This window comes from Gorilla gorilla, chromosome 2 (assembly GCF_029281585.2).
Source record: "Gorilla gorilla gorilla isolate KB3781 chromosome 2, NHGRI_mGorGor1-v2.1_pri, whole genome shotgun sequence".
NCBI classification, from domain to species: domain Eukaryota; kingdom Metazoa; phylum Chordata; class Mammalia; order Primates; family Hominidae; genus Gorilla; species Gorilla gorilla.
In genome coordinates, this window is record NC_086017.1 from 148,187,734 (window position 1) to 148,211,600 (window position 23,867).

Sequence of the window (23,867 nt, forward strand, 5' to 3'; positions counted from 1 at the left end):
GTCTTTGATGTTGGTGACCTAGAAATGGGGTTTTGGTGTAGATGACCTTTTTGTTGATATTGATGCTCTTCCTTTCTGTTTGTTAGTTTTCCTTCTAACAGTCAGGTCCCTCAGCTGCAGGTCTATTGGAGTTTGCTGGAGGTCTACTCCAGACCGTTTGCCTGGGTATCACCAGCGGGGGCTGTAGAACAGCAAATATTGCAGAACAGCAAATATTGCTGCCTGATCCTTCCTCTGGAAGCTTTGTCCCAGAGGGGCACCTGCCTGTATGAGGTGTCTGTCGGCCCCTACTGGGAGGTGTCTCCCAGTTAGGCTACACGGGGGTCAGGGACCCACTTGAAGAGGCAGTCTGTCCGTTCTCAGAGGTCAAATGCTGTGCTGGGAGAACCACTGCTCTCTTCAGAGCTGTCAGACAGGGACGTTTAAGTCTGCAGAAGTTGTCTGCTGCCTTTTGTTCAGGTATGCCCTGTCCATAGAGGTGGAGTCTAGAGGCAGTAGGCATTGTTGAGTTGTGGTGGGCTCCGCCAAGTTCGAGCTTCCTGGCTGCTTTGTTTACCTACTCAAGCCTCAGCAATGGCAGATGCCCCTCTCCAAGCCAGGCTGCCACCTCGCAGATCGATCTCAGACTGCTGCGCTAGCAGTGAGCAAGGCTCCATGGGCATGAGACCTGCCGAGCCAGGCACGAGAGAGAATCACCTTGTCTGCCAGTTGCTAAGACCTTGGGAAAAGTACAGTATTTGGGTGGGAGTGCCCCATTTTTCCAGGTAGTCTGTCACGGCTTCCCTTGGCTAGGAAAGGGAAATCCCCTGGCCCCTTGTGCTTCCCGGGTAAGGCGATGCCCTGCCCTGCTTCAGCTCGCCCTGTGTGGGCTGCACCCACTGTCCAACCAGTCCCAATGAGATGAACCAGGTACCTCAATTGGAAATGCAGAAATCACCCATCTTCTGCATGGCTCACGCTGGGGGCTGCAGACCGGAGTGTTTCTATTCAGCCATCTTGGAACGCGATCCCACCAATAAAAATCTAAAGCAGAACTATATATGGAAGGAAAATTATATTAATTCTGCCCAGTACATATTCTCTGTTTAAAAATATAATTTATTTTGTTTGTCTTGCACCTGTAATTGCTTCATGGGAATGGGTGCTTTGGTGCTGAAGGGTCTCAGTTTCCTTTTTGTGACTCACTTTATTCTTTTTCTTCTTGCTGTCACATTCTGCTGTAATGTAGGTAGCAAGCATAAAGATGGTCCCAAATTAGTAATTCTTCAATGAACCGTCCAAGTATGACCTTGCATGCTTCATAGAAAGTGGAGTTTGTGAACTCAGATGCCTCTGAGTCCACACAGGCTCTGGAAAGAAGAACAAAAAAGAAAAAGGAAAGAACTTGCAGTGCAATGAATGTAACTCAAGAGGGAGGGGGATGGGGATCATGGCAAATATGTTTCATCTTCTCAGCGACAGCAGGTTGCTACCAAGAGGAAGTGTGAGCCAGTGCTGCCAGATCTCCAAGTTTTAAATGAGAAGCCCAGAAATCTAGATTTTTATGAGAAATCTCTCGATTTTTAAATGTTGAAAACTGATTCCAATTTTATAAAATATGCTGAGCTTTGCTTGAAAATTAGTTCTAAACTGTGGGACCACAGTTTTGCACCTTCCAAAATTCTGAGATTATGATGTTTGTTTTACTTTAATGTGCTAGAACTGCACTGTCTAATACAGTAGCCACTAGTCATATCTGTTAGACAGTAGAAATGTGGCTCGTCCAAATTGAGATGTATTTTAAATATAAAATATGGAATGGATTTTAAAGGCAGAATAAAACAAGAATATAAAATATTTCAGTCATTTTTTAAGTGACGTGTTAAAATGATAATATTTTGGATATATTTGTTAAATAAAATATATTATTAAAATTAGTTCCACCTGTTTCTTTTTACTTTTAAAATGTGCTACCAGATTTTAAAAATTGCATATGTGATTCACATTATATTTCTATTGGACAGCACTGTTCTGGAATTTAAAAAATGATCATGTATGACCACTGCAGATGTAGGGAGTTAGTGTCCTGAGAATCTGACTGCACCGGCAGCAGCGAGCCAATGGGCTTCACACTAACACTCCCGCTTAGTGAACGCTGCTGTGCGTTGCCTCTTCCTGTTGGCATTTGCCCATGGACACCAAGAGTGAGCCTCTGTGGCTGCCTCTTTCAAACAAGGATGAAGGGAGACTGGCTCAATTAAGCTGATGTCTCCTGAGGAACTGAGGTGGAGGAAACCATTGTGCCTATTTGTGCCCAGATGGTACCCTTGGGAGTGATGAGGAGAAGGGCCGAGAGAGATAACTGTAGAAGAACCTAGAGATTTTGGCAGAGGTGAGCAGGCGAGTAATAGGTGGGAGAGTCCACCTGAAAAGTTGATGTCTGCATGTTTATAACTAGTAATGATTGTGTACTGGGGCCACTGAAAGAAGATGATGGGAACCTGAAATATGAGCAAGGAAGGGACTCCCATTTATGAAACATCCTCTCTGTATTGGGCACCATGCTAGGTGCTGTTCATAAAGCATCTCAGACCAGGTCATAATTCTCAGAGCTCTCTGGTGGAAGAAGGTTAGGGTTTTGTTGTTGTTGTTGTTGAGACAGGGTCTTGCTCTATTACCCAGGCTGGAGTGCAGTGGTGTGATCAGAGCTTAACTGCAGCCTTGACCTCCCAGGCTCAGTTGATCCTCCTGCCTCAGCCTCACGAGTAGCTGGGACCACAGACATGTGCCACCATGCCTGGCTAGTTTATTTTTTGTGGAAAGGGAGCCTTGCTATGTTGCCCAGGCTGGTCTCTAAGTCCTGGGCTCAAGCGATCTGCCTGTTTCAGCTTCCCAAGGCAGGTGTGAGCCATCGCACCTGCCTTTAATTTTTTTTTTAAGAACCAGAATTACATTCTGGGTTTTTGTGGGGCAGGGTCTTAGAATGAGGAACTCTGACCAAGCAGGGCTTCAAGGGAACTGTAGGGTAGTGAACTGGGAGATATTCTTAGCAAATGTTGGAAGCCCCTGATCTAGGGCTTGAAATTGTTTTTTGGTTTTTGTTTTTGCTGCTTGGAAATTAATTAATCAAATAGTTAAAAATTTAATAATATTCTTTAGTATTACTACTACTGCTATCCTCTAATGAATATTAATGAAAATTATTTTTCAGAAAATAACCAATTCACCCCAGAAGTTAATCAGCTGCAGAAGGGAGGAGGTGGATGCCTGTGCCATGGCTGTGATGTCTCCTGAGGAACTCCTCAGGGCCTGGATCTCATAGGTTTGCGGAAGGGCCCAGGTGAAGCCGAGAACCTGGTCTGCATGACATGGAAACCATGAGGGGACAAGTTGTGTTTCTGTTTTCCGCCACGGACAAGGGATGAGAGAAGTAGGAAGAGCCTGTTGTCTACAAGTCTAGAAGCAACCATCAGCGGCAGGGTGGTTTGTCTAACAGAACACTGACTAAGGCTTAGGAGATGTGACCTCTAGACTGAGGGCTGCCATTTGCTGGCTGAGCAACCCTGGGAAAAGTGACTTCATCCCTTCCGTCCTAAGTTTTCTCATCTGTAATGGGGGAATTACCTACACACCTGCTAAACACACACACACAGAGTCTCTCTCTCTATACACACACGTACACATAAATACACCAGCACTTGCAAGGCTAGAGGGAAACTGGTGACACTCTACAGTCTGACTGATTCAGTGTTTCTGGAGAGCAGGACATAAATGTGTGATAAGAATGATCAAGGACTCTACACACTGGGTGGTTTGGAGAGCCCACTTTCCCAGAATAATCCTTGAGAGAAGAGGAATCACGGGAGCAGTGGTGTTGAGTTCGCTTCAAGCCCAATGCCGGTGCAGAGGGGAATGGCTTAGTGAGCTCTACAGTAGGTGACCTGGAAGAAGGTCACAGCCACACTGAAAATGGGATGTGCATGAACACAGAGGATCCATGAACTACTGTAAAGTGTTGACAGTGTGTGCACACTTCAGACAGCAGGTGAAATGTATGTGTGCAATGCGACGAGAATGCAGAAGTCAGTAACATGTGCATGTTTGTTGTGCTCCTTTTTTCTGTTGGTAAAGTACAGAATTTAGCGAATAAAAAGGGCCACCCTGGCCAAAAGTGGTCTTTAAAGTTCTAGTTACATTTGCAACCTCAAGTCCAGAGAGGCTCCAAAGGATACCTTTGGTCAAGAGGACTGGGGGTAGGGCGGGGGAGGTGGGGATGGGAGCAGGGGAGGAGCAGCCCCCAGAAGTCCAGAGCCCAGGGCTGCCTGGTTGGGGGCAGCCTCTGGCTGCATGAGAACCCCAACTGAGGCAGCTGGCATAAGCGTCACCTGGTTAGGTGCTCCTAGGCCTTTCCTGGAGGCCCCACCCCACAGTAAATCCCTGGGGAACCCTCTTTTCCTTGACAGCTTACTCAGGGTATCCCCAGCCCCTCTTAGTCTGCTCATTTAGGACCTACCTCTGGAAGCTTCTACTCACCCCTTTGCCCCACCAGGTGAAGAAAAGAGCCAACCACAGAGAAGGAATGATGGGAGGAAACTTCTTGAGGGGTGAAGGGATTGATGGGCAGGGCCTGCGCCTTGCTTTCTAACCCCCTCGAAGCTCTGGAGCCTCCGAGTTGGTTTATTTTCACCCTCACTTCCTGGGCCCTTTCCAGCCAGCCCAGTGGTGGGACAGTCTAACTGCATCAACTGGGTGTTTCCCCAGAGGCCCACAGCCCTTCACCACCTGGAGGGGTCTCTCCAGGAGCATGAGATCGCTGAAGACCCGTTCCTTCTTTTCCTTTGTGTTATTTTGTATGCTTCTCTGTGTTGTTCGTTAGAGGTGTGTGCCAATTTTATATTTGACCTAAACTAGAAACACACTTTCAGTTTGCAAAAACAAAGACCATATTACTATTCCAGTCATCACCCTCCCTCCTCTCTCTTCCTGCCCCCTTATGGTGGGGTGGTAGGGGGCACTATCCTTCTGTCACAGCCCAGGCGCAGAACTGAGAAAGGACCCTGACCTCCATCTGCTTGAGTCTCTCACAACTATTCCCAGTGCCCATCCATTTTTTGGCATCTATAGGTATACAGAAATTTCCCTTGATTCTTCTGTTGTCTCACCTTGCCCTGAATGTGCATTTATGGAGCCCCAGCCATGCACCAGACCTGCCAGCCCCCAGTGGTGGAGGGGCTGCCTCCTCTACAGCTGGCTGTTCCCTCTCCCCTGGAGCACTTCTATCCCAAGTCCCCAGGCCTCCTCCCTGCCCCTCCAATGCATTTATCCCTACATCTGGACACTTACATGAGTGAAAAGGAATGTGATTAGTAATTACAGCAGGACCACAGCTGTAAATCGGGACTTCTCTGGGCAAACCAGGAGCCGGGTCACTCTCATCATAAGGCACAGCTTCCTGCCACATTCTTTTTCTAGAAGCTCCAACCCTCCAGATGCCCAGTCACTGAGTCCAGGGGCTCAGGCTCAGCACTACTGGCTTGCTTTGTTTTCACAGCTTCTCATTGAGTCCTGTGGGAATTGGGGGAAGTACTTGTGTGTGTGTGTTGTGGGGGGATAAGTATTTGGGAGCAGCCTAGAGTGGCTTCTGCTGTTTCACTGAAGACTGTCTCTTGCAGCCCAACCCAGTAGAGTCCCCTGAGCCCCCAGAATCAAGCCCAGCTTTCTTAGTCCTGCCTTTAGGGTGCAACTGCCAGGGTCCAGTGAATAAAATCCCTGCTCCATGAGTCTTACACTCCAGTGGGGTAAGGGAGAAATAATAACACAATAACAAAGTATTATTATTCAGTGAATTATTTAGTATATTGGGAGTCTGTAAGTCACGGTAAAATGAAAAAGTAGAGCAGAAAACGGGGGCTGGGGGCAGATTGCAGCCTTTTCAAAATGAAAGTGGATGGAAACAATGGACCCAGAACTACCTGTCAGATAAGTCCCTGCATAGCCACATGGTGTGAGATATTATGAGAGATTCTAGAACAAAGTAATTTGGCAACAAATCCGTAGGTGTATGTAGTCTAAAACAAAAACTTTATTGAGTACTTATACCGTTTGTATTGACAGTGTATTTTTTTGCAACTATTATCAGATAAAGCAAGTAAATAATATATATTTTGTATATTTTGATAAGAATCTAGATTTTAGGATTAGTGACAAGGAAGGCTAATTGTAGGATCCCAAATTTGACTAAGAACAGGGCACTGTTGGAACTGAATCAAACATATTAATATGAAGTCATGTCTTTATGAAACATTACATTAAAAATATTTTGACTTTTTTCCACTGAAATGGCCCAGGAGAAATGTCACCTCCACAATGCATCTTAATGCTAAGATTTTGGTTTCTAGTGTTAGTTTTCTCCCAAAGGAGCCAAAGTTTCTTGGAGCAGTAATGGATGCCATGTCAGTTTGGAGTTGAAAGGTACAAGGTAATCTTAAAACACCTATACCTTTTTGAGACAGAAAGCAAAGCATTAAATAAGGGTCATTCAAAATTACACAAGGAACAATCTATACAGGGCTCCTCCTGGCCAAAGTTGGGACAATATAAGCACCAGAAGGAGAATATTGGCTGGCACAATTGATACCATATATTTTAAAAGTCATCAGTCCATGACACCCAAGAAGAGCGAAGCTACCATAATGCATTCTCAGAGAAGATGAATCTAATAGAATGCATTTCTACTTGTTATTCAATCGTGTTGGGCTTATCGACTCGTTTATCGTGTCAATGAGGAATACCAGTAAATGTAAATCCATCAGTCAGAAGGCATTTTTTCTCCTCTAAAGGCTCCTCTCCGCCCCTTAACGTCCAGTCTTTCCCCACTTGGCTCTCCCTGTCCTGTCAAGGGGTTCGGTGGAAAAGTCTTTTAAGTTCCCTTCACAGAAGAATTGTAGACTCTGCCGGTCTAGTCTCTGGGCCAACCCTCCCCGTCTCTTTAGTAAAGATGTTTTTTATTATTTTCCTTGTGCCGTATATTATCCTTAGGCTTGAGTAACTTTCCGGGACTGCAGACCTCTTGGTTTCCTTTCAATCTGGAGGACTTGATCCCATGGCCAGCTTCGGAGCTCACCAGGAGGGGAAGACCCATTACATCCACGGGCGTCTGGCGCCACCTTGTGGTCAGTGCTGAAAATGTTTTCTGTTCCCACTCGCAATGAAACTCCCTGGGCTTCCGGGATGAAGAAAGGAAAGCTCAGGTCGGTTTCCTAGAATAATAACTCAGTTACACAGTTTCCACGGGCTTGGTCCTTAACAAACCTCCACTGTCACTGGTGGAGTTAGAATTTAGCAGCCACCTTCTCCTCGCTCTGTGTCTGTATCTGTCCCGAGCTCATGGTTTGGGGCTTCACGCTGTACCCACGGCTCTCCCTCTTTTCTGGGACCTTGGCCTCTCTCACTCTCCTGTCTGTCGATCTTTCCACCATGCTGCCATTCCCTACCTCTCGGAAATAGACTTTTTTTGGATGTCTTTTTGTTTTCCTTCTGTGTGACCTATTTGTAGGATCCCTTTACTAGACTGACTTTCCAGGAGTGTTCCTCAGCCCCCGCACAGATCAGTAGGGAGGAGCCTGCCTGCTGCTTGCTCATGCTAAACCAGCGTGCTGCCCAGCCTGTGAAGTTTGGAACTGGAACACTAGAGTTGGCCCCAAATTACAGCTTTCTCTTCTGGCTCCTGGGACTCCCAGTTTCTTCAGCAACAACAACAAAACCTGGAAAAACGTATCCTTGCCAGAGGTGGGAGAATGAGGCTCACAAAAGGAAAACACGGACCTTTCTTGTCTCCCCCAGTGAGAGGTTGCAAGATCAGGTTGTAAAACCCCACTAAGGAGGACCTTAGAGGAAGAACTGAGCAAGGAGCCTTCTCAGGTGCCTGCAAACATCTCCAAAGCAAAAGTATAAATCCTCATATTGTGGAGGAGGTACAGGTTCCTGGTTCCTTCACTGGACCTCATTGAGAAAATTAAACCAACAACAACTACGTTAAAAAACAACCCCCAAAAACAAAAAAACAAAAACAAAAAAAAACCCTGGTGGCCGGGCGCGGTGGCTCACGCCTGTAATTCCAGCACTTTGGGAGGCCGAGGCGGGTGGATCACCTTAGGTCAGGAGTTCGAGATCAGCCTGACTAACATGGTGAAACCCCGTCTCTACTAAAAATACAAAAATCAGCCGGATGTAGTGGCAGGCGCCTGTAATCCCAGCTACTCGGGAGACTGAGGCAGGAGAATCCCTTGAACCCGGGAGGCAGAGGTTGCAGTGAACTGAGATCCCGCCATTGCACTCCAGCCTGGTCAACAAAGCGAGACTCCGTCTCAAACAAACAAACAAAAAAACCATCCTGGCGTTTGGAGAAATGAGTGTCTGAACAAACCTCAGTAACTTCTAAATTTTGCCTCTGTACTTAAAACAGCTCCTCTAGAAAGTGGCCACATGCCTCCAAATTTCCTGGAGATGCCAGCCAGTCTTCTATGAAATTGCCTTAGTATAAGATTAGGCCTACAAAACATCATCTTGAGTTTCTGGCCCTAGGAGATCACAGCCCAGAAAGTAGGCCCCTCTGATGTCATCCCACCTGCATCAATCACGAGGACAAGCTTTCCCAGGTGAAATCATTTCATTGACATTAACTGCTCACTGTCTCACTTGAACTTTTTTTTTTTTTTTTGAGATGGAGTCTTGCTCTGTCAACCAGGCTGGAGTACAGTGGTGCTATCTTGGCTCACTGCAACCTCTGCTTCCCGGCTTCAAGCGATTCTACTGTCTCAGCCTCCTGGGTAGCTGGGATTACAGGCACCTGGCACCATGCCCAGCTAATTTTTGTATTTTTAGTAGAGACAGGGTTTCGCCGTGTTGGCCATGCTGGTCTTGAACTCCTGACCTCAGGTGATCCGCCTGCCTCAGCCTCCCAAAGTGCTGGGATTACAGGCATGAGCCACTGCGCCCTGCCTCACTTGAACTTTTGAGTCTTGCAACTGGAAATAGATCAAAATGGAATAGTTTTCCCCTTTTCTTGGCCTCACCCCAGATCAGGCTTAGATTATGGAGGGCCAGTGAGGTGGAACGCTTACTGTGTGTTTTTGTTTTTGTTTTTGTTTTTAGACAGGGGTCTTGCTCTGTCACCCAGGCTGGAGTGCAGTGGCGCGATCTTAGCTCACTGCAACCTCCCATCTCCCGGGTTCAAGCGTTTCTCCTGCCTCAGCCTCCCAAGTAGCTGGGATTACAGGCACCTGCCACCACACCTGGCTAGTTTTTGTATTTTTAGTAGAGACGGCGTTTCACAGTGTTGCCCAGGCTGGTCTGGAACTCCTGGCTTCAAGTGATCTGCCCGCCTCGGCCTCCCAAAGTGCTGGGATTGCAGGCGTGAGCCACTGCCTGTGTTTTAAATGAAGAGTTTCAGTTTAGCTGATGGCAGCAAATAGATGCTGAAATTTAAATACAAGTAACATTAAGTAACATCTCGCTCTGTTGCAACTTTGGGTTGACAAAGGCAAGCCTCAGGTTAAAGAACTGATAAAAACTTGGTCATGAGGTGTGAGTCTCATCATGTTGCTTAAAAACAAAAAGCCCAGCTTCCAGAGATGTGCGTGGTGTTGATTGTGGCAGAGGGTATGAGAAAGTGGGGCCCACTCTTTTCTTTGGCTAATGACTCATTTAAAAACTCTTTTGCCACCTAAAACATTTCCAAAATTGGGATTTTTAAATTAAATGCTATTTAAAACTTCAGAAAGGAATTAAAAACTTGATAATTGAAACAGGTGATATGTCAATTCACCTTTTAAATTCAAATAATATAATTCAGAATAAATCATAAAATTTGGGAAGAATTTGGATTTCTTCACCAACACTAAATAGCTATTGCATAAGTGTGTGCTGTAATTGTAAACACTGGTGTATTTTACAAACTGGTTTTATTGGAATCCATGTAGTCTGAAAATTGTATGATTCTGTAAAAAAGTTTCCACTTGAACTTTCTGAGAATGGTTTAAAGGTGAAATAATCTGATACACTTCTCTGTCAATAAAAAATAAATCATGATATAATTGGACATATCTGCTCATGTGTTTTTTTTTTAGATGGAGTCTCTCTCTGTTGCACAGGCTGGAGTGTGGTGGCACCATCATGACTCACTGCAACCTCCATCTCCTGGGTTCAAGCAATTCTCCTGCCTCAGCCTCCAGAGTAGCTGGGATTACAGGTGCTTATGTATTTTTTTTTTCTTTTTCTTTTTTTCATTGTACTTTAAGTTCTAGGGTACATGTGCACAACGTGCAGGTTTGTTACATATGTATACATGTGCCATGTTGATGTGCTGCACCCACTAACTCGTCATTTAACATTAGGTATATCTCCTAAAGCTATCCCTCCCCCCTCCCCCCACCCCACAACAGGCCCTGGTGTGTGATGTTCCCCTTCTGTGTCCAAGTGTTCTCATTGTTCAATTCCCACCTATGAGTGAGAACATGTGGTGTTTGGTTTTTTGTCCTTGTGATAGCTTGCTGAGAATGATGGTTTCCAGCTTCATCCATGTCGCTACAAAGGACATGAACTCATCCTTTTTTATGGCTGCATAGTATTCCATGGTGTATATGTGCCACATTTTCTTAATCCAGTCTATCATTGATGGACATTTGGGTTGGTTCCAAGTCTTTGCTATTGTGAATAGTGCCAGAATAAACATACGTGTGCATGTGTCTTTATAGCAGCATGATTTATAATCTTTTGGGTATATACCCAGTAATGGGATTGCTGAGTCAAATGGTATCTTTAGTTCTAGATCCTTGAGGAATCGCCACACTGTCTTCCACAATGGTTGAACTAGTTTACACTCCCACCAACAGTGTAAAAGTGTTCCTATTTCTCCACATCCTCTCCAGCACCTGTTGTTTCCTGACTTTTTAATGATCACCATTCTAACTGGTATGAGATGGTATCTCATTGTGGTTTTGATTTGCATTTCTCTGATGACCAGTGATGATGAGCATTTTTTCACGTGTCTGTTGGCTGCATAAATGTCTTCTTTTGAGAAGTGTCTGTTCATATCCTTTGCCCACTTTTTGATGGGGTTATTTGTTTTTTTCTTGTAAATTTGTTTGAGTTATTTGTAGATTCTGGATATTAGCCCTTTGTCAGATGAGTAGATTGCAAAAATTTTCTCCCAGTCTGTAGGCTGCCTGTTCACTCTGATGGTAGTTTCTTTTGCTGTGCAGAAGCTCTTTAGGTTAATTATATCCCATTTGTCAATTTTGGCTTATGTTGCCATTGCTTTTGGTGTTTTAGACATGAAGTCCTTGCCCATGCCTATGTCCTGAATGGTATTGCCTAGGTTTTCTTCTAGGGTTTTTATGCTTTTAGGTCTAACATTTAAGTCTTTAATCCGTCTTGAATTAATTTTTGTATAAGGTGTAAGGAAGGGATCCAGTTTCAGCTTTCTACATATGGCTAGCCAGTTTTCCCAGCACCATTTATTAAATAGGGAATCCTTTCCCCATTTCTTGTTTTTGTCAGGTTTGTCAAAGATCAGATGGTTATAGATGTGTGATATTATTTCTGAGGGCTCTGTTCTGTTCCTTGGTCTATATCTCTGTTTTGGTACCAGTACCATGCTGTTTCGGTTACTGTAGCCTTGTAGTATAGTTTGAATAGTGATGCCTCCAGCTTTGTTCTTTTGGCTTAGGATTGACTTGGTGATGCGGGCTTTTTTTTGATTCCATATGAACTTTAAAGTAGTTTTTTCCAGTTCTGTGAAGAAAGTTGTTGGTAGCTTGATGGGGTGGCATTGAATCTATAAATTACCTTGGGTAGTATGGCCATTTTCATGATATTGATTCTTCCTATCCATGAGCATGGAATGTTCTTCCGTTTGTTTGTGTCCTCTTTTATTTCACTGAGCAGTGGTTTGTAGCTCTCCTTGAAGAGGTCCTTCACATCCCTTGTAAGTTGGATTCCTAGGTATTTTATTCTCTTTGAAGCAATGGTGAATGGGAGTTCACTCATGATTTGGCTCCCTGTTTGTCTGTTATTGGTGTATAAGAATGACTGTGATTTTTGCACATTGATTTTGTATCCTGAGACTTTGCTGAAGTTGCTTATCAGCTTAAGGAGATTTTGGGCTGAGACAATGGGGTTTTCTAGATATACAATCCTGTCATCTGCAAACAGGGACAATTTGACTTCCTCTTTTCCTAATTGAATACCGTTTATTTCTTTCTCCTGCCTGATTGCCCTGGCCAGAACTTTCAACACTATGTTGAATAGGAGTGGTGAGAGAGGGCATCCCTGTCTTGTGCCAGTTTTCAGAGGGAATGCTTCCAGTTTTTGCCCATTCAGTATGATATTGGGTGTGGGTTTGTCATAAATAGCTCTTATGATTTTGAGATACATCCCATCAATACCTAATTTATTGAGAATTTTTAGCATGAAGGGTTGTTGAATTTTGTCAAAGGCCTTTTCTGCATGTATTGAGATAATCATGTGGTTTTTGTCTTTCGTTCTGTTTACATGCTGGATTACGTTTATTGATTTGCGTATGTTGAACCAGCCTTGCATCCCAGGGATGAAGCCCACTTGATCATGGTGGATAAGCTTTTTGATGTGCTGCTGGATTCGGTTTGCCAGTATTTTACTGAGGATTTTTGCATTGATAATCATCAGGGATATTGGTCTAAAATTCTCTCTTTTCTTTTTATTGTGTCTCTGCCTGGCTTTGGTATCAGGATGATGCTGGCCTCATAAAATGAGTTAGGGATGCTTATGTATTTTTAATTTAAACTTTATTGAAGTATATCTGGTTGTATTGTTATGGCATTTTCATTTCACTTTGGGAAGTTTGAATTTTCTATAGAGTTAAGGTAGTTGGTAATTGTGTTTTCCAAAGACTTCTGAGAATTTGGAAATCTACACTCTATTGGTCTGTAATTAAAATAAGGATGACAGCAATATATATGAAGCAAAGTCTACATTTTTATTCATAAGTCAAAAGAGAGTTCGGGCCAAAATCTTAAGATACTGCATTTATAGCTACTATTCTTGGCTAATCATAAAGAATCTGATCCTCCTGTGAGAAAATAAAAAACTTTGGTTCTGGGTCAAGAAACTGCTGATTGGGAGAACCATTTTGATTTTTCACTGAAAATCTTGATGTAATAACACATACCTGATATATTAGGTTGGTAAGGGGGTATAGAATATTATAAAAGGAGGGAGAGCCTATAGCTCATAAAAAGGAGCAAGATAAATTAAAAGCTTGGAAGATAAGAACAGAATTAAAAAGAAAAAGAAAAAAACAAACAAACTCCTAAACCTGTGAAAGTAACATGGGTTTGATAGATAAAATGTCAGGGGCAAAACTGGCTAATTCAGCCAGAAATCATGTGTGCCAATCTGGATTATACCCATGTATTAAACCATTGTAGATGGAGAAACACAATCGTCATGCAGAATATTGGCCACTGCGCTGCTGGAGGCTCCTCTATCACCTCACGGTAGGGAGGATCCCCTGTTTCCTGGTGGCTGCCAGTCAGCCCCCTCTAGAGCTTTGGTCTGTCAGCTGTTCTGATGCCAGGGCTCTCAAACTGCAAACAAAGGAGAACAGATGAGCCAAAGCTCTATACAGAGCCAAAGAGTCAGAGGTTATGAATGAGTTTAGAGCAAAGAGATTTTTAGCAAATCCTTAGTGGAATGCCGTCTAAAAATAAACAAAAAAGAACTATTAGAAAAGTTGAGCTGTATTTGATAATTGGAAATTTTGCATTAATGTTGTAATATTATTTTAGAACTAATTTTTCCAGACAAATAAGTGATCATTTATTTTGTTAGAAATCTAGACTTCTTAGCATAGGAGAAGAGGAACTACAATTGCAGAATCAAGAATTTGAGTAGGTGATGAATATTTCAATTACACTGATTTAATCTTTACCAGTGAGGTGAATGTATTAAATTATCACATGTACCCCGAAAATATGTGCATCTATGACTTATCAATAAAAAATTAAAAAAAAATAAAACCAGAATGGCACTGATGTTTCAAACCAAGCAAAAAATACCTTAATGGAATTCATAAAACTAAAATTTCTAAAGAAAAACACTCTATCCCGTAAATATGTACAATTATTATGTGTCAGCTAAAAATAAAAGAAAAAAGCAAAAAAATAATTTGATGAGGAACACTTTATTGTTAGAACTGGACTGAAAAAATCAAGATAAATTCAAGCTTTTAAAAGAACAAAAATAGTAAATTAAAAATACGTATCCTTTGTCTCTCCATCTATTGAAATGCCCAGGAGCCATGTCACCTCACAATGCACTTTGGCACCCACATTCTGGTCTCTAATGCTCTTCTTACCAAAAGCGTCTTGGGAGGAATGGCATATTCCATACTTTGAGCTGGAAATTCAAGGAAAACCTAAACACTGAACAACAAGGCCAGAAATCAAGAAAGTTTGAATAAATTAGTAGAGTCAAAAGGACAGAGGAGCCATCTAAAAGGGGTTCTGCTGGCCAAAGTTGAGGCAACTTGAATGTCAAAAGGAGAGTATTGGCTGAAGCCAATGGGCATATGGTGGATTGGAAAAGCCATGAGTCCAAGATGATACATAAAAGGAGCAAAAGACTACGAGTAGTAAGAGAAAATGGAGAAAAAACAGAGGATTTGTCAGCCAGGCGTGGTGGCTCACGCCTGTAATCCCAGCACTTTGGGAGGCCGATGAGGGCAGATCACGAGGTCAGGAGATCGAGACCATCCTGGTTAACACGGTGAAACCCCGTCTCTACTAAAAATACAAAAAATTAGCCAGGCGTGGTGGTGGGCTACCCGGGAGGCTGAGGCAGGAGAAAGGCGTGAACCTGGGAGGCAGAGCTTGTAGTGAGCCAAGATCATGCCACTGCACTCCAGCCTGGGTGACAGAGTGAGACTCTGTCTCAAAAAAAAAAAAAAAAAAAAGGATCTGCCGAGTCATTTACATGTTGGTATTATGTTGGTGTTACTGATTAGTCTGTTGTGTAGATGAAGAAAACAAAAACTAGGAAACACAAATACATCAGTCAGAAGAAGTTGTATAGCTCAAGGGGAATATGAGTGGAATGACCCTGTAAGTTGCGACTTTGAGTCACACAATGCCACATAAAATATCACAATTAAATTGGGAAACTGATTATACTCTTGCACTAGAAGGACCCATAACACTGATGCTTAGGAATTGAAGTTTGATGGATTCCGGCTGCTGGCTGGTGGTCAGTCCCCCTCATTTCTTGCTGCATGGGGATCGTTAAGTTAATAGTAAAAGTCCTGCTGAAAAAAATTTTTTCCACAACATTGATCAAAAAGAAAATTCTCTTTCAAGAAATAAATTAACTCAAACTTCATAATAAGCCTGTACAAAGCTGACAAACTGGGCAATAAGTGTCATTAATTCCAAGAGTATTTAAGTATTTAACTTCAGTCAGAGCACGAACACACTCACACATATACATACACACATACATATACACACATACACACATACATATACACACATACACATACACACACATTCACACTCATACATAAATACATACATATATAAATGTATACATATATAAACACACTTATACATCAATACACACATATACACACATGCAAGTATACACACACACACACACACACACACACACGCACACTTTGAAATGCCCTGAAACCTTACAGTTCATATTGTTAACTTATTTAAAAAACGCCAAAATTTATAAATTTAGAAAAGGAGAGATCTTTTGGATCAACATGTAGAAATGAGATTCGGACTCAAAAAAAAGTTTTCAATAGGACTTTTCTAAATTTCTTATAAAAGGTTACAGCTTGCAAGGTGGCCATCCCACAGGCTGGAAAGCCTGCCTCTGGCCAAGACCAGAGACAGGCACTTTGAAGAAGGAGGGGTTGGGGTAGGAGCTTTATGCTGAAAGGATTGGCTAAACACACATGTTCAACAGTTACAGGTTCAAGCGATTCTCCTGCCTCAGCCTCCTGAGTAGCTGGGATTACAGGTGCACCACTATGCCTGGCTAATTTTTTTGTATTTTTAGTACAGACCGGGTTTCACCATGTTGGCCAGGCTGGTCTCGAACTCCTGGCTTCAAGTGATCTGCCCACCTCAGCCTCCCACAGTGCTGGGATTACAGGCTGCCCTGCATTCTTACTGCTATGCTGTTCCCTGTTCTTTCTCAGGGAAGAAGGTCCTCACTGATCCCCTTCCAACCCAGCCCCTGAGCTTTGTGACCTTCCCAGCTCCAGGTTTCCACCAGTAACCAGTTTCTGGATCTGGGCCCCTTGGTTCAAATTCTTTTGAAAGAGAATCTGTTTAAGCCAGCTCATGGGTTGATGTCTGTCCTGGGTCTAGATAATTTTGGCTTAGAGGGCAGGGCCAAAAGCAAAGGAGGATCTGAGGAACGGAGACAAGCCTGGTGGCTGCCACTATCCAGGCGAGGGCTCCCAGAGGGAGCATGGACAGACCTGTGGTCAGGGCCAGCTTCATGGCATGTGGCCAGTGCAGTTGCACTCTGAGCTCACAAGGCTCCCGCCCCCTTGGATTTTAGTGCTCTGTGGTTACTGTTTCGAAATTCTTAATTTTACCTTTGAATTTGTGTTTTGTAAGTGAAGTCCAATGGGACAATGCAGTGTGCCAGGGGCTTGGAGGCTCAGCTGACATGTGGGCCCACCTTGCACTGCCTCCTTGGCATGGGTTCTCAGCCACCCGCTCCCCTGCCCCTGGCTCCGTGTGTGACTGACCTCCTCTTCCCTGCCTCCACCCCAGGACCATTGCTGCTCTCCACCTCTGCAGGGGCCTAGGTGGGGGCTCAGAGACTGCTGGGTGCTCACACTTTGTGATGTCTTGGGGCATGGCATGGTGGTAGCTATCTTTACTTCAGGCTGGCATTGCTATGATGTGTCTGAGCCTCTCCCTACCCCCTATCCAGGTACCAAGTGCATCTCAGCATGGAGGTTTAGAGATCCCTGGGGATCAGCCTTATGCTGTGGGTTGGGGCTGTGAGTCTGTGGGAAGTGGAGGCACCTGCTTGAGTTTCCCAGGCCCTACCCCCAGGTGAGATTGGGGGCACTGGCTGGCTGGTGGGAGGTGGAACCCACAGGCAGGCAGTGTGCATATGCATGTGCGCTGTGTCACAGGGTGGCCCTGTGCCTGGGGAATCCTCCCTTCCTCCTTCCTTTTATTTATTTTTCATTTTTTTTGAGACAGAGTCTCACTGTGTCACCCAGGCTGGAGTGTAGTGGCATGATCTTTGGCTCACTGCAACCTCTGCCTCCTGGGTTCATGCAATTCTCCTGCCTCAGCCTCCTGAGTAGCTGGGGCTATAGGCGCTTGCCACCACGCTCGGCTAATTTTTGTATTTGTAGTAGAGACAGTGTTTCACCATGTTGGCCAAGCTGGTCTCGAACTCCTGACCTCAGATGATCCACTGGCCTTCGCCTCCCAAAGTGCTGGGATTACAGGAGTGAGCCATCATGCCCAGTCCTCTCTTCCTCTTTCTATACTTCCATGAGTCTGCCTTGGGTGTGCCTCTTCTGGCACCCTCTGGGGACAAGCCGTGAAGGAAGAACTGTGCAATTTCGGTGATTCTGCACCAGCTAAATGCTCTGGTATTTGCATTTAAAATTGTCATTGCACACTATAAAATGAGCAGTGAAGAGATTGTACTAACAATTTTAACTTTTTGACTTTTTTTCACTTAGAATACCATTAAACAGCAAATAATAATTAAAAAACCCACCATGACAATCCTAGAAAGAGATCACAAAAGAAAGGAAAAAGCTTTCCATGCACCTTTAATGACACTTTTTCTACTTCATGCATGAGGGGCCTCACAGTGTATGTAGCTTGTGCTCAGTGTGTGCACCCAATGAAGGAAACGGAGGAGTCCAGGGCCGTGGGGCAAGGATGATGAGTTTGTGTTGGGATGTGTTGGGTTTGGGGTGCTGGATGTCTGGAAGGCTGTAGGAGTAGCAATCCCAGCACAGGTGATTGGCAGCATTTTATGCTGCTCAGAGAGGAGGCCCCTGGGTTTGGTAGGAGAGCTGTGTTAATAGTGGGCAGCTGCGTGTCCCACTGAGGAGTGGAGGGGTGGCAGCCCACTCCTTCCAAAAGCATGGATGCAGGAGGAAAGCACCAAGGAGAGCAAGTCAAGGTTGGCTGGAGTAGGGGATCTCAGCATGCTGGAGTCACCTGGGGAGCATTACAAAGGGCAGATGCCTGTGCCTTGCTCCGGATCATTTGAAGAAAAATCTCCTGGGGAGGGTGTGGTCATCTGCCATTCAAAAAATCACAAACACATAGACAAACAAAAAGGCAATAAGAAATGGAAAACAGCTCTGGGTTGTGCAGAAGGATGGTGGGTTCCGAAGCATCAGGATGAGGCTGCTCTTGTTTAGAGATGCGTTTTGGTCCTGGTGTAGCTGGTTTCTTGCTGTGTGACCTTGGACAGGTCACTGTCACTTTTCTCACCCTTATTTTCTGTCCCAGTGAACAAGGAGCTTGGACCAGATGGTTGTGGAGGGGCACTGGGCTCTGACTGTCTGTGGGGACGGGGGTCTGTTTACCTGTCCATACTGCAGGCCTTCCTTACTCCCCACAGCCCTGGTCTGCTGTGGGCCCAGCACCAGCCCTTTTCATCCTGCCCAGAAAAATGGACACTTCTCCATAAGAGCTGATGTAGTGGGGACCAGCTCAACATTCTGGAGAGCCACAGTGCCAGAGGAAGCGGAGCAGAGGGACTGGCAGTGTGGCTTCCAGACTCAAACTACCCATGTTCTGACTCGATCACTTAAAAGTTATGTGACCTTGGACAAATTCCTTGGCCTCTCTGAGCTTTGATTCCTCACCTGGAAAATGGAGTGAATAACAACATTTCCCACATTAGGATAGGGAGAGGATTAAATGAGACAAGCGTGCAATGTTCTTAGTGCGGTGGCGGGGGTACAGTCAGCACTCAGTGATTCCAGCCGACTGGAACTGACTGTAATCCAGCCTTGCTGCTTGGCCACTTGTTCTGCTTTCAGACAGGGTGATCTGTGGGTTCTGAGGCTTGTGGGGTACACTAGATGGGCTGCTTCCATGCCAGACTAATACAGTTCCTGAAACATCCAGGTTACCTCCTGGGGTGTAGACTCCCCATCTGCCCCAGTGAGCTGGGCCCAGCCCCTCTTCTTGCCCCTCTTACCTGAATTGCCTGTTGGAGCTTCCAGGCTTGGGAAGCTCAAGCCAGGCTGGGTTGGTGGTGTAGCCATAGGAGAGAGCAGGAGCTTGTGAGCAGCACCGCTGAGGCCCAGAGTCTTCTGAGCCCTTTAGGGCAGAAGGGAGAGTCTGGTCTATGTGATACCAGCATTTACACCTGAGATTCTTATCCAAAAGTCCTGTGTCCACACTCAAGCCTCTGGGGTGAGAAGGAGGGCTTAGGGAGGCCTCTGGCATGGTGGCTTCTTAGAATATTGAGCCAGACTCTCCAACATCGGCTCTCTTGGAGAGGTGTCCACTCTTCTGGGCAAGACAGGCGAAAGAGGGAGGGATTCCTGCCAAAGCCACTAATAAACAAATTCCTCCCATCACTGAGTGAAGATGTTGCCACTTTGGAAATGGGCTTGTCCACTCTGTTGGAAGGCTGAGATGTCCTGTGGCTGGGGCCTACATCTTGCTCAATAGTGTCTAAGACATGACTGGAAGACATCTGCTCAAGATGGTGGAGTGAGCACACATCAGACCCTCTCTGTAACCGCCTCCAAACCTGGAGGAATGATGGGGACACACACATACTCTTTCTTTCTCTCTCTCTCTGTACCAAGAATGAAGAGTAAACCTACAGGATAAGCTGGTGAAGAGTAGCCCAGGGGTAGAAGGAGTTGGGTATACATAGGCTGGCTTTAAAGCTTATGTGAGAATGGGGATGAACATGCCTATGCTTGGCAGGAGACCCGACCCATGCTCCCTCCATGTAGCTGGGGCTGAAAACACTCCAGAAATGTGCTGCTTGCTCATGGTGCAGGAAGAAAAGGGCACTGATGTAAACATGAGAACCAGGCTGGTGCTGCACATGGGTGCTGCATCAGAAATATTTTTGGCTGAGAACCAACACCCCAAACTCTATAACATGAGACCTGCTCCTGGGTGTGCAAATCAGGAAGAATGGGCTCAGGCAACCGCAAAAGCACCTAACGTGGAAGAGCCTGTCCATCAAAAAAGAATTCCCACGCAGAATGAGCTATAAAACAAAAATTGCAAAGGACATGTCAAAATTTATCATGAGGCATACTTCTCAGGCTTAAGAAGCAAAATTAATAACAGGAGAGGTGGAAATTATGAACCATTTGAAAGGATGATAATTAGTCTCACAGAAAGTCTCTCATCCTCCCTTAAAATTTGTCTAGTTGGGGTCAGTATTTCCTCTACCAATGGGTGACTTTCTGATCATTCCTGGGTAATAAAATACTTGGTAGTCACATGAAACCATGGTTTCAATTCACGTTAAAATAGTCTATTCCCAGATAGGAAAATAGTCTGAACTTTTTTTTTTTTTTTTTTTTTTTGAGACAGGATCTTACTCTGTTGCCCAGACTGGAGTGCTGTGGCAGGATCACGACTCACTGCAGCCTTGACCTCCTGGGCTCAAGTGATTTATCCTGCCTCAACCTTCCCACAGTTGGTACTACAGGTACGTGCCACTGCACTAGCTAAATTTTGTATTTCTTGTAGAGACAGGGTTTTGCCATGTTGCCTAGGCTGGTCTTGAGCTCCTGAGCGCAGGTGACCCACCTGCCTCAGCCTCCCAACGTGCTAGGATTACAGGCATGAGCCACCGCACCTGGCCCACTTTAAACTCTTGTAAAAGATAAAGCCTCTTTGGTCTCTAGTAAGGAGCTTTCTTACTTCAGGGAGGGGTGTGGTCAGCTTCTCTTTTTTTCCTCCTCCTCCTTTATCTGTTGCAGTTGTGCACCCACCTGGGATTGGAGTTCCAGAAGGGGAGAGGGATTGCAGCACTGTTCACAACAGCCAAGATTCAGAAGCAACCTGAGTGTCCATCAACAGACAAATGGATAAAGAAAATGTGGCACATACACACAATGGAGTACTATCAACCATAAAAATGAGTGACAGCCTGTCATTTGCAACAACATGGATGGAATTGGAGGTCATTATGTTAAGTGAAAGAAGCCAGGCGCAGAAAGACAAACTTTGCATGTTCTCACTCGTCTGTGGGGACTAAAAATTAAAACAATTGAAGTCATGAAGATAGAGCATAGAAGGATGGTTACCAGAGGCTGAGGAGGGCAGTGAGGAAAAGTGGGGATGCTTAATGGGTACAAAAATAGAGTCAGATAGAATTAATAAGATCTAGTATGTGATAGCACAATGAGGTGACTACAAGTCAACAATAATTTATTGAATATTTTAAAATAACCAAAAGAGTATAATTGGAATGTTCATAACACAAAGAAATGATACATGCTTGAGGTGATGGAAACCCCATCGACCCTGATGTGGTTATTACACATTGTATGCTTGTATCAAAACATCTCATGTACCCCATAAATATATACACCTACTATGTATCCATAAAAATTAAAAGAAAAAACAAAGGAAGAAGGGAACTGGGCTCAGGAAGGTCTTACTTGATTGGAACAGTTGAAGGCTGGTTTTGGCTCTCTGGGCCCTGTTGAGGTTTAAAGCTGATTCTTTCTCCTATGGGCACTTTTGTGAATTTTTTGTAGGCATCCCTGCTGAAACTAAGACTGTCACTCCTGTGAGGTAGGCAACACATTTTTTTTAAAGCTTTATTCCTTAGCCTCTGGTTTTCCTAGACGCCGCCTTCCACTCTGCATTGCAGGCTGTTTGGCTTCCTCAAGGTGAGCCAGGCTCCCACCTTCTTTCTTCCTTAGTGGCAGGGACACAAACCAAGCTGTCTGCATGGGACCCTAAGCTTGGGGCTAAGAGGTCATCTGCTCCATTCCACCCTTTCCCTGGGGCCATGAGACTCAGAGGGCTTCAACAGCTCTCTTCAAAGACATCCTCTTCACACGTCCTTGGAAATGTCCAACAACTCAGTCCTTTTCATATGCTTTCAAAAGGTGGCAGGCATGATTTTTAAATGACTTTTAGTCTGGGTGTGGTGGCCCACACCTGTAATCCTAGCAGTTCTGGAAGCTGAGGCAGATGGATTGCTTGAGCCCACGAATTCGAGACCAGCCTGGGCGACATGGCAGAACCTCATCTCTACAAAAAATTAAAAAATTAGCCAGGTGTGGTGACATTCACCTATAGTCCTAGCTACTCGGGTGGCTGAGTGGGGAGGATCACCCAAGCCCGGGAGGTCGAGGCTACAATAAGCTGTAATCACACCACTGCACTCCATCCTGGGAGACAGAGTGATACCCTGTCTTAAAAAAATTAGTTTTAAGGTTAACATTATGTTACATACTGAAATGGTAAGGAGAGAACGGTGTCCTTGCAATGAGAGCAGGATATTATTAAACAAAAATAGGCAGTCATGAAATATATTGCTATTGGAAATAAAAAAAAGACTGCAACAGGCAGGATAGACAACCGGTGAAAATAGCTGGTGAAAGATAAGTGAATTAAAAGATAGAAATGGTGGGCGCATTGGCGCCTGTCTGTAATGGGCTCACAGTGCATTGAAAGGCCAGAAGTTTGAGACCAGCCTGAGCAACATAGTGACATCCCATCTCTTAAAAATAAAAAAAAAATTAGCTGAATGATGACATGTACCTGTAGTCCCAGCTACTTGGGAGGCTGAAGTGAGAGGATTTGCTTGGGCCCAGGAGTTTGAAGTTGCAATAAGCTATGATCGTACCACAGCACTCCAGCCTGGGTGACAGAGTAACAGAGTAAGACTGTTTCTTTCTTTCCTTTTTTTTTTTTTTTTTGAGATGGAGTTTCACTCTTGTCGCCCAGGCTGGAGTGCAGTGGTGCAATCTCAGCTCACCGCAACCTCTGCCTCCCGGGTTCAAGTGATTCTCCTGCCTCAGCCTCCTGAGCAGCTGGGATTACAGGCATCTGCCACCATGCATGGCTAATTTTGTATTTTTAGTAGGGACGGGGTTTCTCCATGTTGATCAGGCTGGTCTCGAACTCCTGACCTCAGGTGATCTGCCTGCCTCAGCCTCCCAAATTGCTGGGACCACAGGCATGAGCCATCGCACCCAGCCCTGTTTCAAAGAGAGAGATAGAGAGAAAATGTACATAAAACATAGCACCAAAAGATGAAGAAATGGAAAATATGAATAAAAAGTTGAGAGCCATGGGAGATAGATTGAGGAATTCCGACACACATCCAAGAAGAGTTTCTGAATAAGAAAAATAGTGAGAACAGGGGAATGAAAATGAAATGTTTGCAGAGGTAATGGTTGAAAATTTCCATAATCAAAATAAAATTCCACTTCAGGAAAGTGCACTGATTGTGATGGGGTAAAGTAAGTAAAGTAACAAAATACCCAAATAATTCCTTCTGAACACTACCATGACTCAGAGGGAACAGAAAAAAAAAGATCCAGCCTCAGTGAGGCTGTGAGCCCATGTCACACCTGATCACATTCCCATCAAGGGAAACACCTGGCTCTGAGTGTCTCCTCCCTTATTTTGGGCCCAGGGTAGTAGAGTGGAGGACATGTGATTGGAGTCTCCACAAATTTCTACTGCTTCCTTCTTTCTCCATTAAAGTTATTAAGCTGGCCTTTTCTTCCATTAAATTAAAAAAAAAGAAAGAAAGAAAGAAAAGACTTTCTGCTGCTTCTGGTCCTCAGGCAGCTTCAGATGATCACAAGACACTTGTTATTTAGGGCACAGACA

At 44.6% G+C, this 23,867-nt stretch overlaps 1 protein-coding gene and 1 long non-coding RNA gene across 3 annotated transcripts in view; both read left to right on the forward strand.

The window, feature by feature from the left end:
* Window positions 1-4,162, forward strand: part of IL20RB (interleukin 20 receptor subunit beta) — a 47,179-nt gene extending 43,017 nt beyond the window's left edge. For both annotated transcript variants that reach the window (XM_055383678.2, XM_063704238.1), the window contains exon 7: window positions 3,191-4,162. In XM_055383678.2, the coding sequence (XP_055239653.1) occupies window positions 3,191-3,301 (111 nt within the window). In that variant the 3' untranslated portion in view covers window positions 3,302-4,162. The remainder of the gene's footprint in view (window positions 1-3,190) is intronic.
* A 2,540-nt stretch (window positions 4,163-6,702) lies between these two features.
* On the forward strand, window positions 6,703-22,883 carry LOC129532502 (uncharacterized). The gene is made up of 4 exons (XR_010132935.1): window positions 6,703-7,151; window positions 10,107-10,228; window positions 20,598-20,715; window positions 20,990-22,883. It is a non-coding gene; the product is annotated as an uncharacterized lncRNA (long non-coding RNA).
* The last annotated feature ends 984 nt before the right edge of the window (window positions 22,884-23,867 follow it).